The sequence below is a fragment of the Triticum aestivum genome, chromosome 2B (assembly GCF_018294505.1).
Source record: "Triticum aestivum cultivar Chinese Spring chromosome 2B, IWGSC CS RefSeq v2.1, whole genome shotgun sequence".
Classification (NCBI taxonomy): domain Eukaryota; kingdom Viridiplantae; phylum Streptophyta; class Magnoliopsida; order Poales; family Poaceae; genus Triticum; species Triticum aestivum.
This window is the reverse complement of record NC_057798.1, coordinates 593,963,912-593,973,937: the sequence shown is the minus strand read 5'-3', so window position 1 is coordinate 593,973,937 and position 10,026 is coordinate 593,963,912. Positions and strand designations below refer to the sequence as shown.

The following is a 10,026-nucleotide window of genomic DNA, read 5'->3' as shown; positions in this document are numbered from 1 at the left end:
TATGAAGTATCCTTGGATGGTTTTACCTCCTGGATATTCACTATGATATTTAGTTATTCCCTTTATGTCGGTGTCGCTCAGACGCCCGACTGTGGCATGTTGTTATTTATGTTCTTTATAGCCCTTGTATGTGGTGTCGCTGAGACGCCCAGACTGTGGCATTGCCTGTTTATTTATTTACTTTATAAGCCCTTTATGTTGGTGTCGCTGAGACGCCCGACTGTGCATGCTTGTTTATTTATTTACTTTATAAGCCCTTTATGTGGTGTCGCTCTGACGCCGACTGTGGCAGCTTGTCTCTTTATTTACTAAGCCTTTATTGGGTGTCGCTGAGACGCCCGACTGTGGCATTGCTTTTATTATTAAAGCCGCTTTATTGTGTGTCGCACAAAGCCTAACTGCGCATTATTTCACTGCCATTATTCCGAGTTTTAAATATTGCATGCTATTTATGACTGACGATGTGATCATAAAATCAGTGCAAATATCATTTATTATTATACCCATGTTCATAATGTTTGCGAGTACATTAAGTACTCACTGGCTTGTCCCTTGTATTGTCTTGCAGATTTCTTGCGCGGAGAGGAGCGACCGTGATGACAGCCCCGGAACCTAAGCAACGGTGATAGCAGCCTCGCGAAGATAGGAGTTAACCTGGTCAGCTGTTCCTGTGGGAAATGGAGTCCCATAGACACTGATGATTCACAACCCGCTTCCGCCATCAACCACTAGAAACCATTTGTTGTACTCACAGACCAGAATGGTCTTGTACTACATATTTTGTGTTTTGCTTGGAATTTCTGTATCAAGTTGGTGCCTCATCAGCTAACAGTAATCCTGGGGCTGATGAGCACAAGGGCCATTTTCTGGGAATTAATACCCGGAAAACCGGTCGCCACAACGATGCCCCCTGCGAGCACATCATACTATGTGTGGCAGAAGTGGCGGAGCTAGAACTCTAACATAGGGAGAGCTAAACGTGTCATATAATGTTAGGAGGTGCTAAATCACCTAGATTTAGCCAATTTTTCTTGGACAAATAGAGAATTAGGAGCATACGGAGGTGTATTTTCTTAGAGCTTGGGGGAGTGGGGGTGGGAGGAGGGCACGACCCCTACCAGTCCCCCTGCCTACGCCAGTGTGTAGCGACAACTACAATTGTTCTTCAGCAACAACCAAGCCAAGCCACGCCATCCACACCGGTATATTCCAGTCCACTTTCCGACGCGACACGACTGCCACAAATATTATATGAATCAGTTTATCTATTTATTCCTACGTGATATAATGGGCGTTCTTCGGTTGTGCGAAATGCGGAAGCAAATTATTGAATTCTATCAATGGAACCCAACAATGAAGCCGGAAACAAGTACCTATATATTGATGAAAATTGCATGTTTCAAATTTATCTGGCTGTTGGGTCGCCAGAACATTGGCAGAATCTTGTGGCTCTCGTAAGTGCTTGAGTTTGTGATGTTTCCACAGAAAACAAGTCAAATACCACAAGTCCAATTTTGCCTTGGACAATCTGTTGGTAGCTTTCAGGATGTCTTGGACCCCAAATTCGCCTGCCAACACTTCAGACACGTAGCATCACAAGTTAACTGGTGGCTGTCCACCGGGCACGAGCTACGTGGGCCAAGCCCCTCCAGAGACCAAATGAGGCCGTGGCTTCCCCCGTTTGCCCCCAAATTCTGAGCTTCTTTCACTTGCCGGGTAACTGGACCTCCACGTCATGGATGTCCTGAGATTTCTACGAGAGCTCACGTGGCCAGATCCCGCCCGTCCGAATCAGACAGTTTCCACCCGCAGATGCTCGTAAAAACCAGCGCGACGGAATCTCCTCCATGGCAGGATAAGGTGCCTTCATCCCGAACAAGCGTGGTTCTTCCATTCCCAGCCTCCAGTTCCCATCGTGAATCATGGCCAAATGCTACTCCGACTGGCCTCCCCTCCCCCCTCTCCATCCATCGAGAAGATCGTCGCCCAACACCTCCCTCTGCACGATCAAGCGGCAGCTCGCGTCCTTCGTCCTGCACTGCTCCCGCTCCTGCGCTTCCCCCGTTCTTGAGCCCAAGAATTTGCCCGGGGAGCTCCATGTTCTTTCCGCTCCGGCGTCGCCGGCCAAGGCGGCGCCGGTGCCTACGCTTCCGGATGCTGCGAAGCTCGGCATCTCCAACAAGTTCATCCGGGGCCTCTGCAGCGACCGGCAGACCGAGCCGCTCGCCTTCGAGTGCTACCGGAGGGCGCTGCAGCAGCCCGAGTTCCGGCCGGACAAGAAGACGATGAATGCGCTCACCGTGCAGCTGCTCCGGTCCAAGCAGTGGAGCTCGCTGGAGCATCTGGTCCAAGATTTCATGGCCTATGATGTGCTCCCGGAGAGACGGACGTGCGCGCGGCTCGTTGCGACCTGCGTCAAGGCGAGGAAGTTCGGCCTCGCCGACGTGGTGCTCGGCGTTCTCGAAGGGAAGAAGGGCCCGGCCGCCGCCGTGTGCTTCAGCTCCGCGTTGCAGGCGTACAACAAGCTGCACATGTACCGGAGCACGGTGCTGCTGTACGAGCGGATGAAGGCGGCCTGCCTGTCGGTGAACGCCGACGCTTACCGCGCCGTGATGGCGGCGTTCGGGGCGCTGGGCGAGCCGGACACGGTGGCCTCGCTGTTCAAGCAGTACAGGTCTCGGAAATGGTACCCCTCCGAGACCTGCCTCGAGACGTACACCATCGCCTGCGACGCGCTGGGGCGGGCAGGCAGAGCCCTGGACGCGCTCAAGTGCCTGCGGGAGATGGAGGCAGACGGCATCTCGCCGGACGCCGCGATCTACTCCACGGTCATCGGCTCTCTGGCGGACGCCCGAGAGACGGCGTCGTCGGAGGACGTGTACCACGAGGCATGGAAGAAGGGGATGCTGCGAGATCCAGACATCTTCCTGAAGGTGATCATCATGCAAGTCGAGACCGGGCTACTGGAGGACACGCTCGGCGTGGCCAAGGACATGAGGGAGATCGGCCTGAGGGTCACCGACTGCGTCATGTCCACAATCGTCAACGGCTTCGTGAAGAGGAGAGGCCTCAAGCCAGCCATCAGAGCGTATGACAAGCTGGTCGCCATGGGGTGCGAGCCCGGCCAGGTCACGTACGCGTCGGCGATCAACGTGTACTGCCGGCTGGGGCGGAGCGACAGGGCGGAGTCCGTCTTCTCGGAGATGATCGACCGGGGCTTCGACAAGTGCGTGGTGGCGTACGGCAACATGATCTCCATGTACGGGCAGATCAGGAGGGCCTCGGACGCCACGAGGCTGCTGGCGCTGATGAAGCAGAAGGGGTGCGAACCCAACGTGTGGGTGTACAACTCGCTCCTGGACATGCGCGGCAAGCTCGGGGACTCGAGGCAGGCCGAGAAGATCTGGAAGGAGATGATGCGGCGCAAGGTGCAGCCCGACCGGGTGAGCTACACGGCCATCGTCGGCGCGTTCAACCGGTCGGGGGAGCTGGACCGGTGCATGGACTACTACCAGGAGTTCAGGGAGACGGGAGGGACGGTGGACAAGACCCTGGCCGGCCTCATGGTGGGGGTGTTCTGCAAGACCAGCCGGTTCAACGACCTCATCCAGCTGCTGAGGGACATGAAGCTGCAGGACACCAAGCTGGACAGGAGGCTGTACATGATCGTCCTCAACAGCCTCCGAGAAGCCGGGCTGGAGGTTCATGTCAGGTGGCTCCAGGATTACTTCAATTCCGTGGAGGAGAAAACCTGATGCCAAACTCGACGAGTGCCTGATGCTCATCTTCAGCATCGGAGCAAGGGGATTGGGTGTCTGTAAATTTGAAGCAAAATAGGTAAATATTTGCTTGCCGCTCATGAAGAAATTGACACTGTAAATGTATTGTAGAAAATGGCACCATTGTACCACCAAAATGATCTGATTCCAGAATTCTCGGATAAGCTGTATAGCTCAATAGTTCTGCATTCATATCGGATTCGATGATACTCTTGTACAGTTGTACTATAGCCCCAGTGGCGGATGTAATAACTTGTATCGATACTGAATTTCTCACATTTGCTCACGTTGGGCTTGTTACGTTCTTTGGATTTAGTTTGACCCGGGGCCACGTGAAGCCACAGCCGCAAATGTTGTGAGTGATTATGCGCGTATCCATACCATTGGAGCCAAGCGTCCAGAGAATATGACAATTTGCAGACATATTTGAAACACATTTCATTTTTCTTCTGACGGGTAGCTATAAGATGACAGAATCTTCAGTGGAAGCCAATGGCACTCATGGGGCGGTGATGTGCCAGTGCGCTGCTCAATCCGACGGCCCTGTCTGCATGGCGCCCCCATTGACATGGCCGTGCTGACTGACGCCGAGCTTTACTGCATTTGCCATTCTACTTCATGGCAGAGTGAGAGACACGTTTCGCAGACGAGGCAAACACGTTCAGCGTGAAGACGACCAGCTTGCCAGCGCCGCTGCTCCACGTTGCCATCGCTCGTTGGCAGAAGCATGCCACTGGACGCGGCTCCGGCCGTCCCATGTGTGCTCCAGGGCGTCGAGCAGTCCTCCCACCACTCCTCCGTGAAGCGAGGCTACCCGCTTCCCCGGGATGCGGTTGGTAGCCCGAATATACCCAGTCAGGCCCACGCGCGAAGATTTTGGTCTGTTTGATTATCTGCATTCGCTCTTAAGCTTGTATAGCATGAATTTTAAAGCATCGATGGGTCTGCATTGTTAGCGTCCAATTTGGTCTAGCCCACACTCGCACACGTTCTGAACGTTTACGCGCACACCGACCAGTATTCAGCGGAGAGCCCGCTCCATCTCAAAAGGTCGGGCTGAAGAGAGGAAGGAATCTCTCCCTTGTAAGTTGGTTGTGGCCTCCTCCCGTATGCGACGTGGGACTAAACTGAGCCAGCCTCACCGGCCTACAACAGCCCAAACATCCCATCCCCCTAAGAAGCCCCTCAGGAAGGCATGACAATGCTGGCTCTGATACCAAGTGTTAGCTACTGCTTCAGCTCCTCAGAGACGCCTTGCACATAAGGGATTCAGAGTAGCTGTAGGTTCAGGTTTGGGAGAATTCAGAGTAGCTACAGCCTACAGGTTCAGCTTACAACTGGATATACACACAATTGTGCTGGAATTGGAAGAAGCAAGAATTGAGGGTAGGGTTGACAGCGAGGTAGGAGAGAAAGCCGCCGTCGCCAGTTCTGATCGAGTCCCCCAATGCCTGTCCGGAGATCGATCCCCTGCTTTATGCTTCCTGGGTCGTGTTCACCCGCTCCTCGCCAACCAGTCATTTGTTGGGCTTGCAGGCTCTCCTGGCTGGGCCTTGGGCCGTTCCTTCGTCGGCCGCGGCTGATGGTTGGGAGGATGGCGTGGTATTGGCAAGCCTGCTAACATGCATCCATAGGAACGCCCAAATCAGCTGTTTTTCTGGAGCCAGGCCCGAGCGATGCAACCCTCGGCACGTGGGCATGGGCGGTTGCACGCGTGGATGCGGTCTCTACATCGCGTTGTTTCCCGAAGCGTCATCATAAATTACCCTCACCGCTCTCTCCCCTCTTCCCAACTAACACCGGCAGTGGTGACCACCGGAGCGACTGCAGGATGATTCAAGATGACGACTACCACCGGAGGGACTGTAGAATTCATCGGAGCGCATCAGCCATGGCATGCAAGTCTTTGCCCTATCTCTAGATTTACTGCTTTCGACTCGGGTTAGATTTGATTTGCACACACGGTTGAAGAGTTAGGGAGGGGATTGAACATATCGGGGGTGAGGGATTAGGGAAAACACTGCCGATGAACACTCCAATCCATCAATCCTGCACCGACGGCTTCTAGGGTTCATAGGGTCATTTTTCGATTACATCAGGGTGGGGATTGGGGTACAAACTTTCTTGTCTACCTGCGACGACCCTGGAGTCGCATCGAGCGCGCGGGGGGGGGGGGGGGGGGGGCATAGCTATCTTCTTTTCGTCCTCATCGTCTTCGTCAAGAACAATGGGTCTTGCATGGTAGCATGCCATCGGTGCCTTGGCCACCATCTGCACCACGTCATTGTTGTCCTCCGGCAACACGAACGTTCTAGTCCGGTACGTTGCGCCGCGATGGTCTTGAGGCACCTTGTACTCCCTGTACTTGGCCCATTTTGCCCTCTGTCCAGCGTCGCCGGAGTTTGCCTGATTCATGGCCCAGCGCAGGATGTCCATTGACATTGCTCCCTTGGCTGGGTTAGGAATCAATGTCTTCAGCACGTTCAGCATAGCATTCTAAATCACAGCGTCGGCCTTGTGCATGTCTTCGATGTTGCTGAAGTTCGAGCACACTTCCATGGTGTTCTCGAACTTCACACGGTCACCCAGCAAACACCCGAGGAAGAAGGGCCCTCATCCAATGCCCTAGAGGAAAGGGTTGGGATTGGAGTTGGAGTTCATGGCGAGGGAGAGGTGGTGAAACAGAGAGGTGGAAGAGGAGAGGTGGTGAAAGACGGTTTGAGTGTGGTGCTGGGTAAGTAGTGTGGGTAAATATAGGAGCGTGATAACCCACAAGTATAGGGAATCAATTGTAGCTTTTCCGATAAATAAGAGTATCAAACCCAACGAGGAGTTAAATGTAGAATCAATATTCCCTTCAAGTTATATCGACCACCGATACAACTCTACGCACACGTAACGTTCGCTTTACATAGAACAAGTATGAAACTAATTTGTAGGTGTAGGCATAGGTTTGCAAGAATAAAACTAGATGTACTTACCGGAAATAAAACTACGAGTAATTTGCAAGATAATAAAAGTTAGTTGTTTAGTAGAAAGATTTTTATAACACAAGAAATTTATTTGTCCCTAGGTAATCGATAACTAGACCGGTAATTATTATTGAAATTTTATATGAGGGAGAGGCATGAGCTGACATACTTTCCTTACTTGGATCATATGCATTTATGATTGGAACTCTAGCAAGCATCCGCAACTACCAAAGATCATTAAGGTAAAACCCAACCATAGCATTAAGTATCAAGTCCTCTTTACTCCCATATGTGACAACCCACTTACTCGGGTATGCGTTCCCGTTACTCACGCCACCCAATATAAGAGAAACATGAATGTATTGCAACATCCTACAGGGGGAATCCCACACACTTGCGCAAAACAGAGGGCACCATAGGACAGAACCAAAATAAAGCATACAACTCAAACCAATCACGATCATCAATCAACCCATAGGACAAAAATAATCTACTCAAACATCATAGGATGGCAACACATCATTGGATAATAATATGTAGCATTAAGCACCATGTTTAAGTAGATATTGCAGTGGGGAGAAGAGGTGTTACACCGCTGCATAGAGGGGGAGAGAGTTGCTGGTGACGGCGGCGAAGTTGTTGGTGTAGATCGCCATCATGATATTTTCCCCGGCGGCGTTCGGGCGCTACCGAGAGGGAGGGGAGAGATCCCCCTCCTTTTTCTTCTTGATTGGCCTCCCCCTAGATGGGAGGAGGTTTTCCCCTCTGGACCTTGGCCTCCATGGCACCCGTAGGGGCGAGAGCCCATCCGAGATGGGATCTCTCTCTCTCTCTCTCTATTCTCTTCTGTTTCGCGTTCCCGTTTTCTCGCCTTTCACCGTTTCTTAAATTCCCGGAGATCCATAACTCCGATCAAGGTGAAATTTGAACATGAATGTTTTCCGAATATTATCTTTCTTGGGGGGTCAACTGACTTACGAGGTGCTCACTAGGAACCATGGTGCGTCCTACCCCCTAGGCGCACCCTGATGGCTAGTGGGCCCCTCGAGCACCATCTTGCATCGATTATTCTTCCAAAAATTCACATACATTCCAAAATAAATCTCCATAAATATTTATCGCGTTTGGAATTCGCTTGATATGGATATTCTGCGAAACAAAAAACATGCAACAAAAAGGAACTGGCACTGGGCACTAGATCAATATGTTAGTCCTAGAAAAAATATAAAATATTGCCAAAAGTATATAAAAGTTGTAGAATATTGGCATAAAACAATCAAAAATTATAAATACGATGGAAACATATCAGCATCCCCAAACTTAATTCATGCCCATCCTCGAGTAGGTAAATGATGTGAAATGCTACCCAGCATAATCTTGATCATATAATATAATCATGGCATGAATATTAAGACACGACGGATTCAAAGCAATAGTCTATATTTTGACATAAAGACATCAATACTCAGGCATCCCAATAAACAATCATGTCTTTCAAAATATCAATGCTAAAGAATGTTATCCCTATAAAATCATATATTCTTGTCATGCCCCATCTTCTTAACACAAAGTATTTATCATGCACAACCCCGATGACAAGCCGAGCAATTGGTTCATTCATTTTAACATGCTTCAGCTTTTTCAACCCCCGCGCAATACATGAGCACAAAGCCATGGATATAGCACTACGGATGGAATAGAATATGGTGATAGAGATTAATATGGAAAAGACAAAAAAGGAAGAAAGACTCACATCGACACGGCTAATCAACGGGCTATGGAGATGCTAGTCAATTGATGTCAATGCGAGGAGTAGGGATTGCCATGCAACGGATATGTTAAGAGATGTAGGTGTATGCAAGCTCAATATAAAAACAATGTGGGTGTGCATCCAACTTTCTTGCTCAAGACCTCGGGCAATTGAGGAAGCCCGTCATTGGAATATACAAGCCAAGTTCTATAATTAAAAATTCCCATTAGTATACGAAAGTTACAACATATGAGACTCTCTATATAAAAACCATGGTGCTACTTTGAAGCACAAGTGTAGTAAAGGATAGTAACATTGCCCCTTCTCTCTTTTTCTCTCATTTTTTTCATTTTTTATTTTTTGTGTTGCGCTCTTTCTGGCCTCTCTTTTTTCGTCTGAAGTCTCATCCCAATGTTCGGGAATCGTGGTCTCCATCATCCTTTCCTCACTCGGACAATGCTCAAGTAATGAATATGATGATCATCACACTTATTTTACTTACAACTCAAAATTACAACTCGATACTAGAACAAAATATGACTATATGAATGCCTCTGGCGATGTACCAGGATGTGCAATGACCTACCGTGGCAAAGAGAAATGCACGGTACGGAAGAGGCTAGCAAATTGCGGAAAAGTAAGAGTGTGTATAATCCATGTACTCACATTAGTCATAAAGAACTTACATATTTATTGCCAAAGCTTATTAGCCCTCGAAGCAAAGTACTACTATGCATGCCCCTAGGGGGATAGATTGGTAGGGAAAGACCATCGCTCGTTCCCGACCGCCACTCATAAGACAATTAATAATAAATCATGCTCCAACTTCTTAGCATAACAAGAGACTATACGTGCATGCTTCGGGAATCATAGACCTTAACACCAATATTCTTACTAAACCACAATCATTCACTAGTACCTACCACATATTACCATCTCTATATCGCAAAACTGTTGCAAGGAATCAAACATATCATATTCAGTGATCTACAAGTTTTATGTAGGATTTTATGACTAACCATGTGAATGACCAATTCCTGTTAACTCTCTAAATAGATATAAGTGAAGCATGAGATTTTAATTATTTTTACAAAAGACCATGCTCTAATAAGTATAAGTTAAGCAGCATTCTACAAATAACAGTTTTCTATATGTAGAGAAACAGGCAATCCAAACTTCAAATGATATAAGTGAACCACATGAATCATTCTATAAAGCCATACTAATATAAGTGAAGTGCATTAAGCATTCTATAAATCAACCAAGGACTATCTCACACCAGCATAGTGCATTGTTAAAATAAAAATAAAAAGCACACGACGCTCCAAGAATTTATGCATATCATGTGAACAAAACAAAAACCGAGACATACTAATAATTGTTGAATAAAGATGGGATGCCTTCCGTGGCATCTCCAAGATTAGACGCATTGGGGTGCCTTGGGAATACCCAGCTTGAGCTCTTGCCTCTCCTCATTTGTCTCATATCAATACCTCCTCGATCTTCAAGCACTTCATCCACACAA

The 10,026-nt window shown here is 48.9% G+C and overlaps 1 protein-coding gene across 1 annotated transcript; it reads left to right on the top strand.

Annotated features, from left to right (window-relative positions):
- The first annotated feature begins 1,787 nt into the window (after positions 1 to 1,787).
- On the top strand, positions 1,788 to 4,065 carry LOC123046221 (pentatricopeptide repeat-containing protein At5g13770, chloroplastic). The gene has a single exon (XM_044469528.1). It carries the CDS (start codon positions 1,923 to 1,925, stop codon positions 3,753 to 3,755), a length of 1,833 nt encoding a protein of 610 aa, XP_044325463.1. The 5' UTR covers positions 1,788 to 1,922; the 3' UTR covers positions 3,756 to 4,065.
- Positions 4,066 to 10,026: the final 5,961 nt, after the last annotated feature.

Coding starts and splice junctions, on each gene's coding strand:
- LOC123046221 (XM_044469528.1), top strand. CDS start 1,923: ATGGCCAAATGCTACTCCGACTGGCCTCCCCTCCCCCCTCTCCATCCA.